General features: G+C 40.3%; 1 protein-coding gene across 1 annotated transcript in view; it reads left to right on the forward strand.

Moving 5' to 3' along the window:
* LOC111868698 overlaps positions 1 to 23207 on the forward strand; it is a 161999-nt gene that overhangs the window by 119983 nt on the left and 18809 nt on the right. The window contains exon 4 of the mRNA XM_033753138.1: positions 21413 to 21575. Within this exon, the coding sequence (XP_033609029.1) occupies positions 21413 to 21575 (163 nt within the window). The remainder of the gene's footprint in view (positions 1 to 21412; positions 21576 to 23207) is intronic.

A 23207-nucleotide genomic window follows, 5' to 3' on the forward strand; every position in this document is an offset into this window, starting at 1 on the left:
GCTGAAAGTTTGCTGACAGTAGGTTAGCTCGCCAGTAACGTGTCTGGTTAATATTCAAATCATATTAACATTGTCAATGCTCCTTAACTTTCCTTCATGTTTTGATAGAAACTTGTCGAATCAGAACGGGCGACTGACATCCCATTTGTCCGGTTCCGCCTCTCCGGGAGTGTGCCACAGCCTCCGAGAGCTGGTTTTCGTCCCCGAACTTCCGTCGCATTTAATCGAATTTGGAATATTTCCAGAGATTCACACACCTTGGATTTCGTTGATTTTCTTTATTGCTAGTGGGGTGGGACTAAGTCCCTTGTACTGCGGCCACTTCTGGCCTATTGTACCAGCCCCAGATGATAGGTGAGGGTGATTGTGGAGCAATTGGTGGAATGAAGATTGGCAAGGGAAACCGAAGTACTCGGAGAAAACCTGCCCAGCGCCACTTTGTCCACCACAAATCCCACTTGACCAGACCCGGGATCGAACCCGGGCCGCCGCGGTGGGAAGCCAGCTACTAACCGCTTGAGCTGTGGCGCTGCCCGAGTTCGTTGATTGGTCAGATACTCGAAATATTTAGTATTTTGTATATTTATATTGCTTACGAATAATTACATCAGTTAAAGTTTCTTGAAAATAATTCTATCTTTGTTATGTGCTGTGTACATAGCCTATTACCCACACGTTAACATTATGACAAATATTGTTTTTTGGCATTGTCGAAGGACAGTTGCTAATTTTTGAACTTAACCTGCAAACAAAGATCGTATTGTGAAGGGTTCAGGGCTGAACATTAGAATATGCTGTATATTTAAGAACATGCGAACCACTTGGCCAGACTTTAGGTGCGCTAAAATAATTTTTTGTGATTGACGATTTTTATTATAACTATTTTTTTTTTGACATGATGCTGTATACTTGTTAATTCAATTCACATTTTTATAATGATTAATCATCCTAGTTACAAAGTAAAGAAGAAGGTCTTGGTTTCAAGTTAGAATGTATATAGCGAGCGTAAATGATCCTTAAAATTTCAGGAATTTTTTCGAAGCGATCGAGGAACATTCAGATACTAAACTATCAGTGGTCAGAGTTTACCTCACCACTTAGATGTGTTCAGGACGTGTACTATTAATAACTCTCCACATATCCAGTTAGTCTTCCAGTTCCGTCTATGTACATTCTGAAGCAATGAGGACTTTACATTTATACAAACACACTGTGGCACAGAACTGTTTGAAAAATGCATAAAGTGGATTACTTAGAAGGTGGACCCACTCCAAATTCCATCCGATAGTCCCCTTGCACTCTTTGCGCGCATTTCGTTTCCTTAAACCACGGATCGTACTTCTTTTCTTTTTTGAAGTGCCACCATTTTCTTGACTGTATTGTCCCCTGGTGGAAAAACATTGCAACTGCATGTCCACGTTTTGATTCGAAACTCTGACGGATATAATTTACCATCTGAAAGTCCTGATATGTTACCTTGCCTGAATATTTTACAGATTTCAGAAATTGTAGAGGTAATTTCTCCTAGCTTGGTGTATATGTGCATTTTCGAGTTGAAAATATCTCAGGTGACAGATGTAATATGCATATACAGTATAGTCGTTTTTACGTTGAACTTTATGAAAATTTTAAGTGAATAAGATTGGACGGACAACGGGATTCTTGACAGGTTAGGTGAAACAGAACAGAAATTGTAAGAATCATTGTGTTCCCCACAGAGGACTCTGCTAAACCAGAAACTGGCCGTGGAGGCCGGTACCAACAACTCCCGATTCCCCGTGTTTCTAGGTTCTACATAATCCCTGAATTTATATCATCGTCAGTACATAATGTAGCGAACATTTGTTGGGATCCATTGTTGTTCATTGGCTGAGTGTAGCTGTAGCTAAGGTACAGTCAGCTGTTGGAATTTGTTTGCGTGCTTTGATGATAAATCGTTGGGTGTCATCGTTTCGGACTTGCTGTAAGCTCAGATGTATACAGTAACTAACGCAATGCAGCATAATCCTGTTTGAGAAGCTTATAATTGCTCAGCTAGTCAATATATTTCTCGTCTTTTATGGAATCTGAAGTTTCATTGCCGTGTTCAAAAGAACCGGCCCTAGGATAATATGTTGAACCAGTTGAATCCATTCACCTACTCTTGCACTCTTGCCTGCTTAAGACCCACGTTAGTTTTATTCTCCAAAGTATTTCGCAGTAAAGAGAAAGAATTTATTCCAATAGAGATACATACGTTTGTGATAAGTCTTGAAATGTACGTTTCTGTAATAACCCTGTATACCATCGACTAAGATATGACGTAATCGCGTGCCATGATACGAATAAGTCTGAATGCGTCGTGTCACCGCGTCGAACATCAACTTCGCTCTTCGTATATGGAGACCCACAATTCCACGACCAGTTATCTTTGTTCAACCTATACAGCACATCCGGTGTGTAGCAGTGATGTAAACCGTGTTCGAACCAATGTCTCTATTTGTCATCTGTTAATCACCGCTTGTGTTAAACATCTATATGAAGTACGGTCCTTCGGGCACCCCTACCCTGAATATCTTATGCCTTCTGTCACGGATAAAGAATTCAACGTAACACAATGTTCTTTCATGTCAGAAAGGCTTGAAGAAACTCATTTAATGGTACTTTAAACCAAATCGAAATAGCTGATATCTTAATACCGCTTGGAACGATTTTAAGTGTTTCTTCTTTTCAGTATAAGTGGCTGTTTATCTGGTCAAAGTCGTCTTATCGCTATAGAGTGATCTTGGTTCGAATCTTGTTTATTTATACCTGAATTCATAAATATATTAATCTCTTAGCCCACTGAAGCTTGAAGTTAATCTAAATTTTGTTTAAAAACTCAGTTCCAGACACACAAAAATAGCACCGTATTTTTGTTAACAGAACAGTTAATGCTATTAAAAGTTCCTTGTTCTGAAAATCATACCAAATAATGAACCGAAACATTTTTTACCGTGAACGCAACAATACTTTATTATTTATTCATATAGCGCGCACTACATGTTTCGACCTCAAACGGGTCATATACAGGTGCTGCAAGATTCTCACATACCATTACTGAACTGTGACGCAACGTACCATGTACACTGTGGGTAAAATGCACAGTGTTTTAATGTTTAAACAGGTTGTACATAGAGTGACCTGTACGATTTAAATAGTTTAATATCATCATAGCCGGTCACGGTAGCCGAGCGGCCTAAGGCATGTGCTGTCTTCGCTCGCTTGGAAACCGGGATCGTGGGTTCGAATCCCACTCAGGGAATGGATGTTTAGTTTGTGTGTGTGCATTTATCTGTGTTTGTGTACAGGTAGAGGCCTTGCGACGAGCTGATCACCCGCCCAAGGAGTCCTACCGAATGTGTAAGAGCTAGAAAAACCGAAGTGAACGGAGAAGTTCATGGAGGTAGGCCTAGGCCCACTGGGGCTGTAGTGCCAAAGAAAAAATATCATAAAGGTTATACTTGCTGTAGTTTCCTTCTCAGTTATTAAAACTACAGAATAACTTCTTAATGGGGGAGAAGGTTGGAAATGTTGCAATTATAATATTTTTCTTCAATTACATAGTACACTATATCTTTCTTTGTGGCTTATGACCCACAGCAGGTTATAGTTTGGGAACAGTTTGAACTCTGGCCGCCTGCTACGTAAAATGTAGGAATTAATATTTTAGATGGATGCACCTGTTATACGAATTTTTTATCCCAATGATGATAATGATCATTATGATGACTGGGGGAGGAGGCCTGTAAATTGACATGTAAAGCGAACTGTGCTATGGGCCTGGTACTCCCCGGCTACACAGCGTTTTGAATTTACATTAGTGTTCATGGGAAATGAACAGTTGCCAGCTTGTGTGCAAGTCGTGTATACTATTTTATCAATCGTAGAAATGGTTCGCAAGTGCTAAAATGAATTTATGGCTCCGTATTCTCACATTTGGCCGGTCACGGTAGCCGAGCAGTCTAAGGCATGCGCTGTCTTCGGTCGCTCGGAAGCCGGGATCGTGGGTTCGAATCCTACTCAGGGCATGGATGTTTAGTGTTTGTGTGTGCGCTTTTTTCTGTGTTTGTGTACAGGTAGAGGCCTTGCGACGAGCTGATCACCCGCCCAAGGAGTCCTACCAAATCTCTAAGATATAGTAAACCGAAGTGAAACGGAGAGTTTCATGGAGGCAGGCCAAGGCCCAACTTGGGGCTGTAGCGCCAAAAGAAAAAACTCTCACATTTTTGCATACGATGAAATAGGATATGTCACAAGAGAGAATGGTTCTGACAAATCGACAATTGTTGAACAAATGCCTAGGAGATCCTCATTCTACGAATTAGTTTGTCGGAGTGTGCTAATCAGTGCAAGCCTAAGTGACGTTGGTTCTGGGCATAATGTAAACAAACTTGAGCTTCATTTATCTTCCGTCTCCTACAGCTTTGTAACTTCGTCGTGCAAATTCTAACCCCACTTTACTCTGTCAAGCGTCTTCAGCAAAGAGGGAGCAAGTTTGAGGGTTGTCGCGAGGTTTGTTTAACGACTTCTCTTTGTTTAACCGTGTACTGTTTTATTTCTGAGCTAATGGCAATAGTAGTTACATGATGGCGGAGTAGTGTTCAAACTTTTATGCACGCGACGCTCTGAGGGTTTTGTGTGTTGTGTAGAATGGCACGACGGAGCACGGTGTCTCCACTATGAGAGTGAGATTTTAACTACGTGATGCTGAGAATTTCATGTAAAATCTGAGAACAGGTTTATGTATATTAACAAGATTATTACAAAGCAGGTAAATGTGTGCACAGCTAAATTACAATGTCGGATTATTGTAAACATGATAATAGAATTTCAGGTTCCCTGGTTTCCTGTTTCTTCATTTCGTCACTGTGATATATGTTTTTTTTTGTTACACCCAATAATTCAGTGAGAAGCGAATGACTGCTTATTAAAGGTCTTTTGAACCGCTTTCCTTATACGAGGAACCAGTGAAGAAAATCACTGCGGTAAATCACATCTTATTTTGCTGTCTATGTAGAAGTCATTATACATGATGATACCAGTTTTCGCGGAAATTTTATGTAACATCATTCAGAATTGTGACACGGAACATATCTGTAACATATTTATGTATAAGTACGTCTTGCCTTTTGATATATATCACTGATCTTGAAACATTCCATATTGGCAACGTGCGGTGTGGATATATATTATATTATTTTCTTCAGATAAGGACCGCGCCATAGCTCAAGCGGTTAGTCGCTGGCTTCCAACCGCGGCGGCCCGGGTTCAATCCCGGGTCTCGTCAAGTGGGATTTATGGTGGACAAAGTGGCGCTGGGGCAGGTTTTCTCCGAGTACTTCGGTTTCCCCTGCCAATCTTCATTCCACCAATTGCTCCACAATCACCCTCACCTATCATCTGGGGCTGGTACAATAGGCCAGAAGTGGCCGCAGTACAAGGGACTTAGTCCCACCCCACTAGAAATAAAAAAGTCTTCAGATAAGACTCAGTTCCATACTTGCAGCTCTTTACTGCGCCATCTTTCGGAATTCCATTTAAATATCACATTAAACCAGTCGAAAGAAGTGATGTATTTATCTCTGCCGGAACCGCGTACTAAAAATAAGAAAATTCATTGGAGTGTTAACAGATTTTCGCTTGGTACCAACGGTTGCACTGTTTCGTAAGGATATTCAAAGGTTGCTGTCATTGCTATTACATCGCTCTTAAAAAGAAGGATGCCGAAATTAAATTAGATCTAATCAGACAATAGGTGCAGTGCATTCATCGCTCGGCTTGGCCTACATTTAATGGAAGGAAACTTCAAGAAGTGTTTCTCTCTCTAAACACTGAGGAAGTTTGGTTCTTGGATGGCTCACGTAAGAAACACTTCCAGAACTTGTTAATTTATAGAAGCGTGGTTATACGTCACAACAATTTATTGAGGCTCTAAACCTCGAATTTAAGCGAGTTCCTAATGCGATGTATCAGTTTGTATCTTCTTTTAAGACCTGTCTCGACTTCAGTGACGTATATTCCGAACGGGTAGACAATGTGAAGAGAATTTAAGCATCAAGAATACTTAAAGGATTTATGAATTACAAACCCAAGTGCCCGCACTTCGCATGGGCTATGCTTGTTTTCCTTTTCACTATGACATCAAAGCGCGTAAGGTAAAGAAAATGTAAAGTTGTCCCTGTGCTTAACTAACTAAGCACTATGCCATGACAGCGTATGGGGGAGTGGATGTATAGATTTTCTTAACATCGGTACTAGGTGGAGGTGAGCGGTCAGCTTCACTCCCCTGCCGCTTTACCCCCAAGGAAAGAGCCCCCGGTACCCATTGGATAGGAGGTTGGGTGGACCTCAGAGCCGGTCTGGACGACGTAGAGAAAAGAAAATTCTTGATCCTACCGGAACTTGAACTCCGACCCCTCGGCTGTTCAGCACGTAGCCAGTCGCTCTACCGACTGCACCATCCCGGTTCGTGATATTAGAATGTGTAATAGCTATATTTATCACAATGGAATCCCAGTGTTTACTGTGTTCCACTTTTAAATTAAAAGAACTTTACGTTCTGCCCTCATGCAATCTTTGTGTGGTTTTTATGATTATGAGAATAATTAACGACTTATAATTCTAAAGGGTTCTGACTATGATGCATAACACTCGGTATTAGTGGGTTTGCTGAATTTGTCCGTCGTCCAGTTATCTAAAAATACAATATCTCGAAAACCTGGGATGTTTCCGTCCCTACATGAAAGGGTCGGCGGCATCTGGTATGTTGGATCTATTAGAGAGAGCTAGTCATTATTGTATTAGGTGTCTCCTTCCCTTTCACCTAGAGGACGGAAGCAGATCCAGTTTCCGAAACGTTTTGTTCCTTAGAATTTCGGATAATAGGCTAGGTCCAAAAACTCACTAATCTCAAGAACGATTATTTCCCTAAGTAACATTAAACAATTGATCTTCTTACGGAAGACGCAATATGCTGTTATGTAATTACCATAATTTAGGGTAAGTTAGTTTAAGTTTTAATTATTTAACTTATTTAATGCTTTGAAGGCAATAAACAAGAACAGTTTAATCAACTTTAAACTTATTAACTATTTACTAGACTTTAGACTTCTTTAATGTAGGCGATTAATTGAGACTTCTTTAGTCGTCTTATTTTAAAATATTTCGTTTTTCGAAGATTCCTCCCTACTCCGTTGATTACATCCCATTGTTTGCAGAATAATTAACAACAATTGAACAAAATTAGTATAACGAATGCCGTAATTATTACGACCAAAGTTATTCTGAATATTTACGCTCATTGCCTTGCAGATGAGTTTTCAGTTTAAGAGAAACGAAAAGGAGTGGGTACAAAGAATATAAAGAACACAAAACAAAACGAATTCCCCATAAAGAATTGGATTTGTAATAAAAATAAACATTGTGCTATAAAATCGTGCTTTTTCATAAAGAAACCTCATCCGTGCCGGTGTTAGAGGAATCGTCGAATTTTACGTCTTCTCGCTTCAGAAGTTCTGTGGTTGCCACGGATTAAAAGGTTCTGTCTGAGATGTGGCGAAACCTTTCACGGTGTTCTTCCACTTTTTTCCCGGAACGGTGATTCCTGTGCATGAAAAATTGAATTTCGAAGAGAACCAATTTTATCGGAGATTTAAATTCTTCTTTTGTGTGAACGTTAGATAAGCAGGGATTAAGTTTGAATGTGTTGATGAAGATGCTTAAGCTAAACATACAAAAATGGCTGTACAATTTATCTTAGCTTTCGCAGGAGTTATTTACCGAATACCTCAACACTACTATGGGAAAGAGCCGAGATATCTCAGTCAGTACAACAACGGGCTATGGGCTGGACGACCCGGGTTAGATTCCCGGCAGGGTCAGTACATTTTTCTCTTTCCCACAGTGTCCAAACCGTCTCTTGGGGACCATCCAGCCTCCTATCCAATGGGTACCGAGGGGTTAAAGCGGCCAGGTCGTGATCCTGACCATTCATCTCCATCTAATGCCGAGGTCGAGAATGGTGGAGCTAAATCTCCACTTCCTCATGCATATTCATAGCGTATTGATTAGTAAATTAAGCAGAGGAACAAATTTACTTTACTTTATACTGTCATAGGAACCAAACTGGTTGTGAACTGAAGCGTTAGGTTGACGGTATTTCGTATTGGGTTATACTGAAGTGTCTGACTGAACTCTCTACATATTCCCCCCCCCCCNCTTTAAATCCTAGTTCCCAATATACAGACGAAGGTCGCAATATATGGGTCATTAAACGCCCATCTCTGTAATCTTAACTACAAGCACTTTATAATAAAATCTGTCTGACGAAATCACTGTTCATGAGTTCATCCTCAGTTACACTGTAATGTTAAGTTATTATTAGGACATGCCTTTCCTTTGAATTATGTTTCCGTGTACATGAAAAGCAATACGAGATCTTCGTTGTCTCTTAACTGAGAGTGCATCACGAGAGACGGTCTGTGAAGATGTTTGATGCATTTTACATTCTGACATAACAGATGAAACAAAAAATGGTCCAGTATAAATATGATTTTTTTTTACCTGGGGAATGTTTTTTTTTTCGGGGTACGAGAATGTGGACACAGCTCCTGTCTTCTTGAATAATGGCATGTCACCCTTGTTTAAATGAACCTTTTGTGTTTGTAGTTCTCAGGTGATTTCTCAAGACGCTTAGCTTTTTCCCACACCGGCCCTGTCATCTCCATCTCAAGCGCTAGGTTGTTGACGTCGGGAATTTGGTAGTCCGAACTGAATAACATATTTTGTCTCGGTGATGGTGGAATGGGGATAGCGTTGATGATACTGATAATACTGACTTCATGGAAGAAAGTCCACCTTTGCCTGGAAACTCGCAGCATTTTCGGAGGCCGAAAGTTCACTGACATGCATTGGAACCCGGTCGGTTCTCCAGGAGAGAAAGAACTTCTCATATGAACTGGTTTCATCGCTTTTACACTATGATTATGTTGACAGTTATGTTGGTTATGGGTAGTGGTTGGAGTAGTAAAATGAAAACTAATGGCTGAGAAATGAAGACGTGTTATTTAGAGTCAGTGAGCAGAGGAATATCCTACACGAAGTAAGAAAACGGAAGGCTAATTGGATTGGTCATATCTTACGCAGTAACTGCCTTCTAAAAGAAGTTATTGAAGGAAAGATAGAGGGGAGGATAGAAGTGACCAGAAGACGTAAGAAGATGCTGGATGACCTTGGGGACAGAGGAGGATATTCTCATTTGAAGGAGAAAGCTCTAGATCGCATTAAGTGGAGGAACTGTTTTGGAAGAGACTGTGGACCTGTCGTCTTGACAGATTACTGATGAGTGAATGAATAAGCCATAGAGACAATGTCTGACCCTGAATGATTCATAGGATGTCATAATATGACGTAAAATACATTAATAATAAATTTTCTTGGCAAATAAATGTGAAATAAACCAATACACGACCATGATATAGGTAAGAGCTGCTTATTCCCCAGTGCACGTTAAAATCTTAATAATTTTATAAGGCCTGCATAGGTCTGTAAAACTTTAAAGTTATGATTGTGTAAAGAACTTGACGCCGTCATACAATTTCACTCTCCTACAAAGGCGCTTACGTCAATGTGTTACATATACCGTTTCTGCACGCATTTTGTTGAGGTCAGTAGGGATTCAGAAGCTTGCACTTCCATCAGTGCCCTATATCGGTGGTGGGGTGGGGTTATAATACTTTCTTTGCTCTTTGCATAACGAAACATTAATATCTTAAAGTCCCTAGGGTTTTTATTAACTTTTTGCGGGTATAGTTATACCTTCGTGTTAGGTTTGATTACGGAATTTTGAACTACAGCCAGTCGAAATACAAAATGGATACTTGTAAACTCAGCCATTCCAAGAACAGCGAATGTTTAAAGCGGATATAAATAGTGATTGTAAAACCCGGGCATTGGGGTTATAGAACCGTTAATATATTTCCGTGGAAACTACAATGATTTGTTACAATTACTGCCCTGAACATGAAAATATGCGACGATTTGTAAATTGTGTTTGAGACCTATTGCTGCAGAAAGAACTTCAAATTGTGTGATTAGTTGTAAATCCTGTTTTAGGCCTACTACTGCAAACAGAACATAAGTTGAAGAAAGCAGTCTTCTGGGATGTGGCACCGTGTAGATGTGGTGTTAACCGACGTTTCGGAGGAACGTATCGCCTCCATCTTTAGGGTAGAAGGAAAAATAAGATCGGTTCTCACGGTCTCGTCGCTTGCGGATTTTCTTATTTTTCCTTCTACCCTGAAGATGGAGGCGATACCTTTCTCCGAGACGTCGGTTAACACCACATCTACGCGGTGCCACATCCCAGAAGACTGATTTCTTCATAGTTACCGCCGTGAAAATCTCAGATCTTACATAGAACATAAGTTGTGTGAGGAGATGTAAATTCTGTTTTAGGCCTACTGTTGCAAGCTTAACGGGAAATTATGTGACGAGCTGTAAATCCTATTTTGGGCCCACTGTTTCCAACAGTACATGGGTATATGTGACGAGCTGTAAATCTTATTTTAGGCCCACTGTTTTCAGCAGTACATGGATATATGTGATGAGCTGTAAATCCTATTTTAGGCCCACTGTTTCCAACAGTACATGGATGTATGTGCTGAGCTGTAAATCCTATTTTAGGCCTAGTGCTGCAAATAGAACGTGAAGCTATGTGATAAGTTGTAAATCATGTTTGAGGGCCACTGTTTCAGGCAACAATAAAACATATGACGATTTTTAAATCGTGTTTGAGGCTCACTACTACAAACAGAACATCAAATTATATGACAAGTTGCAAATCCTGTTTTACATCTACTGTTGCAAAGAGAAAGCAGTCATGGTAGAAAGAGGATAACAGGAATCCTTGCTGTACTCCTATTTCAATTTGCCTAAATTCGATTCGAAGCGCGCCGAAGTGAGAGGAACTCGTAAAAACAGCGCGCTGAGGCGCCACGTAACCGCTTCACGGGGAAGCCCAGTACAGTGTGTTTCGATAACAGTGACATATCAATTGACAGGTGACACCTTAGTGTCATACTAGAGCTAGGAACACATGTAAGTTCACATGTAACGTTCTGCGCAACAGTGAAGTGGGAAGTGCCATTGTAGGAAGTTCCAACAAGTTAATTCAGCAGTTAGTAAGTGTCGCTACAGAATTGTGGTTCGAACACCTCCTAAACAAAGTCTCTCGTACCAGCTAAAACAGTGAAGATCAGGTCCTGCCACTTTTCTGCTTATAAATTCGCTCTCCTCTAATGTTTGCGTCTTTTCTTTCGTTTCTAATATCTTTTCTATTCGATTTTTCATCTGTTATAAATTTCCTTTCTCCGTTCTGTTTTCTTTACTTGTTTATTTAGTTGCTGTTCTGTTTCTTTTTATTTGCTGTTTGTTAAATATATTCTTTCTTACTCTATTTCTTTAATTTTTATATCTTTTTCATATTTTTCTTGACTTACTCCGTTCCTTTCTTTTCTTATGTCCTATATCCTTTTAATCCGTCCGTTATTGCTTTTTCCTTCCTTCCTCTTCCATTCCTTGTTTAATCCTTCATATATCATCTCTTTCTGGTAGCCTTTCTCTTTTGAAAAAAAACCCTCTCCCTTTCCATCTCATTCGAAAAGGGAAACAGGATGCGGAGCCTTCTGCCACTAAGTGAAAGTACAGGACATTTTCAGAAACTCTAAGTTACAGTTGTATGCGCCATCTGGAGTTCACATACCGAACGTTTCACAAGTCCATATTCGTGCTTATGCAGCCGTGGAACACGACCATATGGACCATTCACACGATAAGTAAATCACATTGGCAGTGCGCAGAGCGATGACGCTGTGATCCTGTCGGACACGTCATGCGAAGGTGATGTGTCCTGGGTCAGCAGATCCACTCGCCAAGGCATTAGCTAGCGTCACCTTAGATTGTGAGAGGGTTATGAGGCATTGTGGATTTTCGGTCTTTGGGAGTTGTAATACTACAAACGTAACATATTTAGACCCTGTAGAACAATTCGTGAAATCGAATTACATTGAACTTCTTATATTCTTCACTCTGGAGTATTAGATTTTTGGACTTTATCCATCGTCCGGTATTCTTAAAACACAAAAGAACACAGCATTTCCGAAACTGGATCGGTTTCCGTCTTCAGGTGAGGGGTATGAGACACCTACTCTGTTAGATCCATTGGAAAGTCAGTCACTGGACAAACTATGTCAGTATAACTACATGAAAAGTACAAGAAAATGTTGATCTATACATCCAGTCCTCAATTCGCCTTCATGGCATAGTACTTAAGTAGTTAAGCACAGGGACTACTCAACCTTTTTTGCCAATGATAACATCTATAACACACACGACCAGGTGTAAATAATATCCTGTTCCAATATTAAAGTGTTAGGAAATATAGAGCGAATAAACCACATCGGTCTGAATAATTTGAATCTTTAACATAATTATATAGCTTAGTTGTATTCTTTGTCAACCGTAAGATGAGCCAACAACAGTAACCAGAGGACGGCCAGTTACTGAGTGACATCATCATGCCTTACGATTTGTGCTACACGTATAACATTATCTCATATGCACTTCCGGCAGTGTAATTTAGGAGTGATTTATAACTGGGTTGTGTGTGCGATATTATTAACGTTTTATTCATTGAAAACAAATACAATTTAAAACTGGCTGTTTTGATTAGTCATGTCTCTTTACTGACCAGCATCATTAGATCACTTCCTTGTACCACCCTCTCCACCTGGATATTGGTTACTTCTTGGTGAGCTTATCCATTTGCGTATTTTTAATTAAGGGTTTGGGACAGAAGGGAAGAGGATGTCTAATGAACTACCACTGCTGCTTAATAATGAACCGATATTACATTGCAGTGCATTCAGAGGTATCAGGGCACGAAAATAATTGCCCCGTCGTTTGCAAATGGGGATTGAGTGTTGAAATTTGATTCTCGAAAGATGCACTTCATTTTTTTTTTGTCTCTTTTTGCCTTCATTACTCGAGGCTTTTATTTTTTCCAGCGAAACACAGACATGAAAGCTGGATGCTTAGCATATGCAGAATACGTGTACAGACAAAGTCCAATGTCAGTGTAGCATTTTATTTCATTCTTCGATTAGTTAATACTCTTATGTTATTTAATTTGCAAGAAGCCTCGGCATGAATGGGGGAGAAGAGGAATACATATAGGATATTGGTGGGAAATTCGGAAGGAAAGCGACTACTGGTAAGACCAAGACGTAGGTGGGTGGACAGTATTAAAATGGATCTTAGAGAGATAGGATGGGATAGTATGAATTGAGTTGATCTGGCTCAGGATAGGAACCAGTGGGTGGCTCTTGTGGGCACGGTAATGAGCCTTCGGGCTCCTTAAAATGCTGGGAAATTCTTGAGTAGCTGCACAATTGGCGGCTTCTCAAGAAGGGTAAATCTCCATGAGTGAGTGATGTTATCTGACAGTGCGGTTAGTTTTACAACGTCAGATTTCCATGTAAAATTAATATATATGTCGAAGAGGTATGTGACATCACAAAGAGCGTATTCCGGGCAACATAGCTCTCCAATTTGTAGAACACAAGAAACGTTCATTGTTCTTTTGAGAACCCAAATTTTATTTGGCTGGCAATATGAGTAGCCCTTTGGTAAACCAGAACTGTGCTATGAAGTAAGAGGAACCGCTAAATGTTTCAGCTTCCAGTTAATTCTGTCTCTAGAGGCCCAGGTTTGGTTCATTATTTCATAATAACGGTTTACGTAACGCGATCTTATGCGTCGGCGAGTTCCTGGAATGACACAGTTTGATAGACATGGCGTCTACGGCTGTTGGCGCTGCAGCGTCGCTGTGTCGGGGACACACGTCAGCAGCTGTCATGAATTTTACGTTATAGTCTGTGATGGGCAGATGGAAGGAAAGATAATTAAATGACGCAGTAGTGTCGAATAATATGAGAAGATGTTCATGAATGCTGGTAATGACTTGGAATGACTCATCCTGTGTTGATAACTTCAGGACAAATACATTATCCCTTTTTTTTTTTGTATTTTTATGGAAAATTATGGATTATATTTGCAGGATTGTACAGGCAGTTACACGTAGTTGATACTGTTAACAGATGAGACGACAGGTTTTTATTCATTAAAGACGTCATACACACTAAGCATTTTTTTTTCCTTGGCACTACGGCCCCAGTGGGCCTAGGCCTACCTCCATGAACTCCGTTCACTTCGGCTTTTCTAGATCTTACACATTCGGTAGGACTCCTTGGGCGAGTGATCAGCTCGTCGCAAGGCCTCTACCTGTAGACAAAAACAGATAAACGCACACAAACATCCATGCCCTGAGTGGGATTCGAACCCACGATCCCGGCTTCCGAGCGAGCGAAGACAGTACATGCCTTAGACCGCTCGGCTACCGTGACCGGCTACACTAAGCATTTACAGAGAATAAATGTCGATATATCTCATTCGTAGCATAGCAGTTGTCAAAGTATATTAGTTGGAGCGGCTGGGGAAATACACGAAAGTGTAAGTCGGGATAATCTGTAGCTCTGCTATATTCGAACTGAGCACCCCCCGAATATAAGTCTGTGGTGTTGCCGCTTTTTATTACCTTGAATTTATCTTCTCTGAAATTACTGGCATGTCACAAACGTCACATTTTCTTAATATTTTTAAGATTTTCTTACTTCGAGCAGCGTCCAGAATTTATATGAGTCTAATTTTTGAAAATATTGATTTACCTATTTTGTTATCTTTAAAAATTTATGTTTTACCAGGTTATTGCAGTGTGACGTTTCGAAACTTCCCCAAATTTTCATGCAGCAATTTAAACAATGGAGAACCGTAAAAATGTAGTTTGATACAATATGTCCATAGTTGTGGCACGCAAATGTTGAAGTTTCTAGTGTTTGCTTTGGCATGCATTGCAAGGAACATAACAATGTACCATTTTATTGGTTATAATAAGTGAAAATGAATAAAAAAGAAGGAAGTAAATTACAACATAGCTGTCTCATAGTTTCGAAATTAAATTACGATTTTTAAGGTGGCAGAGAAATTCAAATCCTGCCCCTAATGTAAAAGTTCACTTTTTTCCCTAAACGGGTCATGGAATAATACGAACTTTTGCGTCGCACTTAAAATGGAGCCGTAACTGGCTTTAATTCGATTCTGAGTAATTAATTTCTGTACAGTGTGAACGAGTTTTTAATGGATACAAGCAAACTGGTGCTATGCAACTGTTAATAAATGCAGAGCTACTGAATTTCCCATCCATCCATTCTCACAGTTTAATTTTGTTAGTCAAACGCGGGAAGTTTTAGCGCGGTATTCGTTGTATTTATTGACGTTATTAATTAATATGTCTTCGTTTAAACACCAAGTTATGATGAATTCAATAAGAACTTGCCACTATCTTTCTCAAGGTTTTTAAGAGTTATTCAACAGACCTGTGCAAATAGCGACCATCTCATAAGAGCCCTTAATGTCCTAATATGTTGAAATTAGTTTACAAAATTCGACATTTTATACTTGTATTGGGGATGACTTCTGTGTTCTCAGTGCATAAATAGGCGTTTCATTGTTGCGGCAAGAAAATATTGTAAGAAAGGGTTTTAGATTTATGAAGTATTAGAGGAAATTACATAAAGAGGAAGAGTGTAATTGTTGCTGTTCATATGACGTATTCAGGCTACTTAAATATTGGGCATGTTAGTCGGCAATGTAGAACAAAATGGCAGGTAAACATCACTCAACAGTTCAAATGAATCACCCATAAAAACAACTTAATAATACAGCCTTGAAGAAAGAGCAACTGCAACAAGCACCGTAGCTTCTTCTTATACTGCAAACAAATACGTAACTCATGGGGTCGAGATGTCTAATTATAAGGTGAACAGAGATGTTGAGAGGTGGAGTGGGAGGAAGACGCTTAACATTAAAATGGATGTTTATAGGAACAGGCTCAGTTTTATGCTAATTGGACCGAAGTGGCTCAGAATCAGATCCTGATGGCTTCTGTGTTGGCTGTATTGAGCATTTGGTTTCTAATATCGAAAACGTAATTAGTTAATTACATACTTTTATACCTAGTAGGAGATTTGAAGCTGGTTTGTTAAATGCTTCTCTATGTTTATGGGTTGGTAGGTAGTGTTAGTTACTGAAGAGTTCATTGTCACGTGTGCGGGGTTGACGTGACTAGTAATAATGGATTCTGGATTCGATGATTGGGTTTATTGGCACTGCTTTACAATTACAACCAATTATGACAGCTCACAATCACTGACTATCTGCTATTCGCTCCATTCCTTACTGGACCCCGGGCGTCTGCTCTTTCACTGTGACGAATGACGAACGAAGAATTCCTGCTCACACGTTGAACTGACTTGATCGACGTCTGTCTGGCGAATGAATCCTTGGGAGTTGAGGTCAAGTCTTCTGTTACGACCGACGGTCAGTCGGCTAGCTCGTATCCATGGAAATTCAATACCCATGTGCAGGCGGGATCGAATACCTCCACCGTGACCCTGCGAGTCGTAGGAGGCGACGAAAAGGGAAGTCTCAAAACTGAGACAGTGAAACATGGTCAAGAGTCCCAACGGACTCAGACCCGAGAAAGACTGCGCTGGCAAGGGCCAGCAGCATATATAAAAGAGAGATCCGTCCTCTCGTTAGAGAGGCCGCCCCAAAAAACAAGACCGTAACGGTCAAGCAGTAATAAATATCTGATCATGAGCTCCAGATGGGGCTCGACACCAAGACTTACTGACTGACCGTCAGTCGCAAAGTGACTTTGATTTTGACATGGAAATTCATGTAGATGATTTGTCATCAGGGGAATGCCTTTGTTACCGCGGGAACGAATGTTTACCTAGCCGTTATTTAGCAATGGACGTCTGCTCTAGCTCCACCACTCCGGCCTTCCGCCATTATATCACAATATGGATTCGGTAGGTTGGTAGCGCCTTAATTAGTTTGCTTGCTATATTCAAGCATTATGTTATGTCTGAAGAGTCAGTCCCTCCAAAGCATCGATCAGTGTATCTAACCAGGAAACTGCAAAGCTGAGCATTGATTTCTCAGTTTCATTACTGTAGATGTGCATTGAAGAAACCGGCTTGTCTATCACTGGAGCTTGGAAACTTCTTACATTTGCAGCTGCTTTCTTTGCAGTAACATTAAGCAGCGCGGGCGAAGCGCAGATGTACAGCATCTCTCATAGGACATCGTCCACATGGAGTTTGTCTTTGTCAACAGATAAAGATACTTTGAATATTGAAGAGAATTCGTCTGTAACACCGAATACCTAGAGATTTCAGTTGGCTATTACGGGAAATCTTTTGCAGATACAAATGGCACACTTCAGACACTGAGGCAGCTTCTCAAGGAGATTGAATACTTTGTAGTGTCATTGTATTGTGTGTTGCCTGCAGACAGTGCAATGCATAAGGCAACGTTCTGTTAAAATGTTGCTAGAAGATTGGAAAATTGTACAGAGTAACACAGTCAGACGTCTTTGAATACCAGAAACGTAAAACAACATGAGCAAATAAATCATAACAAGAAATAAACCTAACAAATTAAAGAAAATAAGTCATATAATTATAAATTTCACTTTAATGCTCTATTTGACGGCCATGAAAACTGTATATCACTTAAGAGATACATATCCTGAGATTATAACGCAATGTAATCCGTTGAAAATTAGCCAGACGTTTCGGAGGAGTATGTCGCCTCCGTCTTCAGTGTTGAAGAGTAAGACACGAATGAAAACAGGCAGTAAATGTTCCTCCAAAATTTCAGTTGACTTAGACTACACATTGATATATTCCAGAAGACAGGACTGTGAGAACCTCAAATCTGACATTTCTATTAATTTCTGTTATTATTAATTTAAAGCACCCTTGCGTTTATAATATTATTTTATGGAAGGTTACAAAATTACAAGTTCATCATGAAGATAAGGCAGGTAGGAGTATGAGTTAGTAGCGGCTATTGTCTGTTTTGAGTGTTTTTACATAGAAGAAATTGTTGAAACCTTGGGATAAATCTTTGTCCAAGATTCGAACTGGGTATGTTTTGGATATACGAATAATTCAAACAACGCATGAAGAATTTTTCTTGATCTCGCACCCACTTTGGAACATAGGGCTGATTTCTCAATTTCATGATAATTTTTACAGACGGTAGGACTCCTTGGGTGGGTGATCAGCTCGTCACAAGGCGTCTACCTAAGCACAGGACAAAACAAACAGAATAAACGCATACACACATCAAACACCCATGCCTTACACCGGCATATGAATATTAGGGCATCAATATCCTAGCTTTGTCACAGCAGCGCTAGTGATGACATATGTAAGTTACGGATATACAGCTCTTTACTTCCGCACAAGGTGGAGGCAAGGTTGCTTTACCCATGGTTCAAGAGCCCCTGATTGGGTTGGAGATTGAATCGAATGCAGGCAAATACATCTATACGAAATTTCGTAACGGTAGAGCGTGTGGTTGCTTAGGAAAAAGTGTTTAAATTTTATAAAATAAGCGCTGATAACATACGGTTTAAAATCCGCCCCTCCATACATCCCGTTTCAAAGCTCAGAGAATTGAATGGCAAGATTACGAACTTCCTCGAAAAGTGGAATGTATTTTAGTACGATCGGTCCTGGTTAGATTGAAGCAACATCGCAGATTCTGTTTCGAATTCTTTTTATTTAGCTAACTGATGCGAAATTGTGGCGAGGTATTCTACTCTCTTAACATTTTCTTTCCAGCGTAACCGAGTTTCTGGTAACGTCAGACGTCGTCTCGCTACGCTCCAGTCAGAAGGAGCGTAACAACCCTCCTCTTCACTCAAAGTAAATTACATTAGCCTGCAGCTCCATAGAACACGTAATTAAGTTTGGGTTCTGTCAGGCTTGACGATTCCGCGAATATTTTTAGATGGCAATCAGAAATTTAAAGACAGCAATTAAATACCAAAAACTGTTTTCTTGGTGTGTAGCAATGTCTAGCTTTTCTTACGTTCCGATTTATAAATAGAAGATGTGCGTATCCTGTACGAGTTCGTACAGGATAAAATTATAGAAAACATGTTTCGCATTTACATTCTAAAGAATGAAAAAATTTTAAATGTAAGTTACATGATCAAACAAACATGGTGGCCTGTAGTCCGCAAGCGAACTATACCGACCGAGCGAGCGCCGCTTGTCGACGAAGTTCCAACTTTTGCGGATAGAGGGTGTTGCGTGGTCAGCGCAACGAATCTCCACGGCCATTAATTTAGGTTTTTTAGACCGCAGCCGTTATGTCCTTGAAATAGCTCCACAGTTATCCTCACGAGACTGACTGGACCCCGTACCAGACCCACTACTTCTCAGAAAATCTGGTAGCGCCGGGAATGGAACCCGGACCTCTGGATCTGTAGGCGGGAACTCTGACCACTAGACCAAAGAGGCGGTCAGTTACATGATCAGTTACTATTACTGGCAACACCAACAGTATTTCTCAATTTCTACGATACGAGGGCGCAGAAATTTGCTTGTCTTATTTGACTATCAAACGGAAGAGTGGTCTACTTTCACAGACCCAGCAATATAGCCATGGGTTTATGACAAATGGTTTGTTCTGGAACAACTGATCGTTTGGAATGAAAATACATTCAAGCATTTTAAGTGCTTAGAATACTGCGTTGCTTTTGTGTATATATCTCTCGCTCTAAAATTGGATTGAACCTCATGAGTGTCGTCTATATGTCATCTGTTAAGGAGCTACACGTGGGAAATCGGTTACATCTGTCACATTCCTGAAATTCAGCTCCTTGTAAGCAGGCCCACCAAATTCCACAGGGCACATTCTTCTGATAACATAGGAACTCCGTGGCAAAATGTGTCACCTGTCATCAGTTGAGTTGCTGTGGTTTTGAAGGCAGTCCGAATTCTTTTGTTTCTTACAGTTCGTATCTAGATGGTAATTTAAAGGTATATTCTGTTGCAGGAACATAGAGCTGGGAACGTTATTGTATCATAAAGATTTCAACCGTGGTTTCCTTTCAGTATTCTTTTTCTTTTCTCTTCTGTCTCTTTCTTCTTTACATCTCTTTCTGCTTCATTTTGATAAAACTTCCTACTTCACGCATAATCGAAAATCCACTCCTCTGTATACAGAATTGAACTCAAATCTTAATTCAGTTTGTATGGCTTCTATATAATCGTTATGTAATGCATATTGTCACGTGTATGAGTGACTGTAGATGGGGGTTTTATTGGTAATTGGATTTATTACACTCTTGTAATTACGAGTAAGCTCATCGCGATCGTTTGTCTCCACGCTTTACAAATCACTAGAGCACGCGCTGAGCTTCTCAATCCGCCTTCCCTAGCCGTATCCTGGCAACAGATCCCACAACTGTCTAAATTCTAAACTTGTCCCGTTTTGTAACCCCTTGGCGCGGACTGCACATACAACACCGTTCCACGTTGTTGTAGTTCAGTTATTGCTAGTCTTCTGCCTAGGAGCAGGCGTTTTTTCATTGTTTGTTTCCCTGTCGTTTCGTAGCAATGGGTCAGTACATGCTACAATATTTTATTCTTTTGTCTGTGGACATAACGTTGCGGTGAATTATTGTACGTTTGGTTCCAGCAAGAAGGTTCTGTGTCTAAGTAAAAGCCCTAAAAGGTAGCAATAACATGTCAATGTCATTCGTTTCGGCGTTAGTAAAGTGATTTTGCAGTTGTGTGTTTAAAAGCCAATACATGAAGCTCAAATTATGAAATATCTTTCCTGAGCTCCGAATCTTACAATTATCCGTACTGGGGTCGTTAGCCCTTTAAAGCACATGGATTGCCATACATATGGTCAGCCCTCTGCTTGAACTGCCCACATAGTTTATTTATTTTTATAAACGTCTAGTATTTTCGTTAGCAGCATCCACCAAACTTTATTTGTAACATAGACGTAATATGTTTTTATGAGGTAGGAATTGGTTACTTAGGGCCGTGCCATAAGCTCAAGCGGTTAGTCGCTGGCTTCCCACCGCGGCGGCCCGGGTCTGGTCAAGTGGGATTTCTGGTGGACAGAGTGGCGCTGGGGTGGATTTTCCCCCGAGTACTTCGGTTTCCCCTGCCAATCTTCATTCCACCAAATTCTCCATCATCATAATCACCCGGGGCAAGTACAATAGGCCAACCAGTGGCCGCCGTGCCGAGTGGACCCAGTTGTACTCCACTCCCCACTAAGCGAATTAAAAAAAATTGGTTACTTAAATATTATTTTGATGAGTTTCTGCCTTAAGCGACTTGATGTCTGAAATTCAGTAAGTCATGGATGGTTGCTTCTCTTTTGTTTGCAGACATAAGAGAAAAATGCAGAACTTTCTGCCGTGCAAAACATCCCCACAGAATCGCTGTGACGTTTCTAACGGAAATGGCGTCATATATGAAGACCTCACCAACATCCGACCGAGGACACTACCGAATCACTGTGCCCCGGGTCAGACGGCGCCTTCAATAGAGGTAAGTGTGGACCATTGAATGTTAAGGGACTAGTTCAGTATTCAATACAAGAACGGCATAGTTGACTTCTAGATAATGGTGGCTGATCATCTATGGGTTCTGTATTATTTAACCGACGCCTTCATAGTCGAGACTTATTGATTCAGATGATAGGATGACAGATGAATGATAAACTAGAAAGGATCTGGAAGGAAGCGGTCGTGACCTAAGCCATTCTGCCTGGAATATTATTAACCGTTGCCATGCAAATGCCGAGAACTATCTTAACGAAGTGTAGAAAGTTCTCCAATTTGGAATAGCTTGCACTTTTCAAATACGTTATCTGTAAATTTCTATATCTGTTTGGTGTTAATGCTAATCTGTCCTTGATACTAATCGAAATTTGAGATATATATTGCTTTTATATGTATATTGTTAAATAGTAACCTAATCAAATAATGTTTTGAATAAGTTCTTCGACTTTATTAGCTTGTGTTTATGGGTAAGTTTATGCCAGAGATCAGGTTTTAGTTGAACCGCTTTTTAACAAAATAAATTTTGGTTTGAACTTCATAAACGTGCGGTTATATTAAACTGGCATAGAGCAGTGTTTCTCATCCGCCAGGCCGCGGCCGGTACGCGCTCTGGCTTCAATTATGCCAGGCCCTCATCTTATATAAAGAAAAGAAAGGTTGAGAACCACTGGCATAGAGATAAATTAGATTCATTGTCATTTTTAAGAATAGACCCCCTAATATCAAATTTAATCTAAGCCGAAATTCGTTGAGTAATTTTACGGTTGAACATACTATAAATTATGCGTTCATTTATCCAAAAACCTAAACTAGTCATCATAAAAAGGAATTGCATATTACGAATTGTTATACAGGGCATTGGGTTCTATGAAACGATTTAAGCTGCCGAAAGTGATCGTGAAAGATATATAGGATGTTGAGATGTTGGCTGGATTGGTGTTCCCTAGAATAGGGTCCGGTGGCAGACTGCTGTGAACGCTGTAATGAACCTTCTGATCTGTAAGAAACGGAGAATTTGAAAACAACCCGTGATATGACATCATTAAACTACTAAATATGAATCATTCTTGTATGAAGAGAGAGCTTAGACTGTATATTGGATACAACATAAGCGCAGTTGGTATAGCCTCTGGCTAAGGGCTTGAAGGCCGAGGTGTCGGAGTTCGAGTCCCGGTAGGGGCAAAATTTTTCTCGTCTCTGCGTCGTGTAGACCAGTTCTGAGGTTCACCCAGCCTTCTGTCCGATGGGTACCAGGGAGTCTTTCTCCAGGAGTGAAGTGCCCAGGTTGTGAAGCTGACCACTCACTTGCAGCTAGTGCCGAGGTTAAGAATAAGTGGATCTATACATCCATTCCCTATACATTTTCATGGAGTAGTGCTTAATTAGTTAAGCACATGGATACCATTACCTTGCATTTTATTGGGGACAGCATATCCTTCGACTCTGTTGGCATTATCATTGATAATTTTAGTGAAAAACTGAAAACTTGGTCGTCTGAGGCATATTTCAGTTGCTTTCTGCGAACTCTCCCCGACAGTACAATGCAGTGCTTGGCTAAACGAGCAGCGCGCGGCTACCTAATCGCTGCCCCGAGGTCTGTGCAAACAAAACTACCATC

This window comes from Cryptotermes secundus, unplaced genomic scaffold (assembly GCF_002891405.2).
Source record: "Cryptotermes secundus unplaced genomic scaffold, Csec_1.0 scaffold1184, whole genome shotgun sequence".
NCBI classification, from domain to species: domain Eukaryota; kingdom Metazoa; phylum Arthropoda; class Insecta; order Blattodea; family Kalotermitidae; genus Cryptotermes; species Cryptotermes secundus.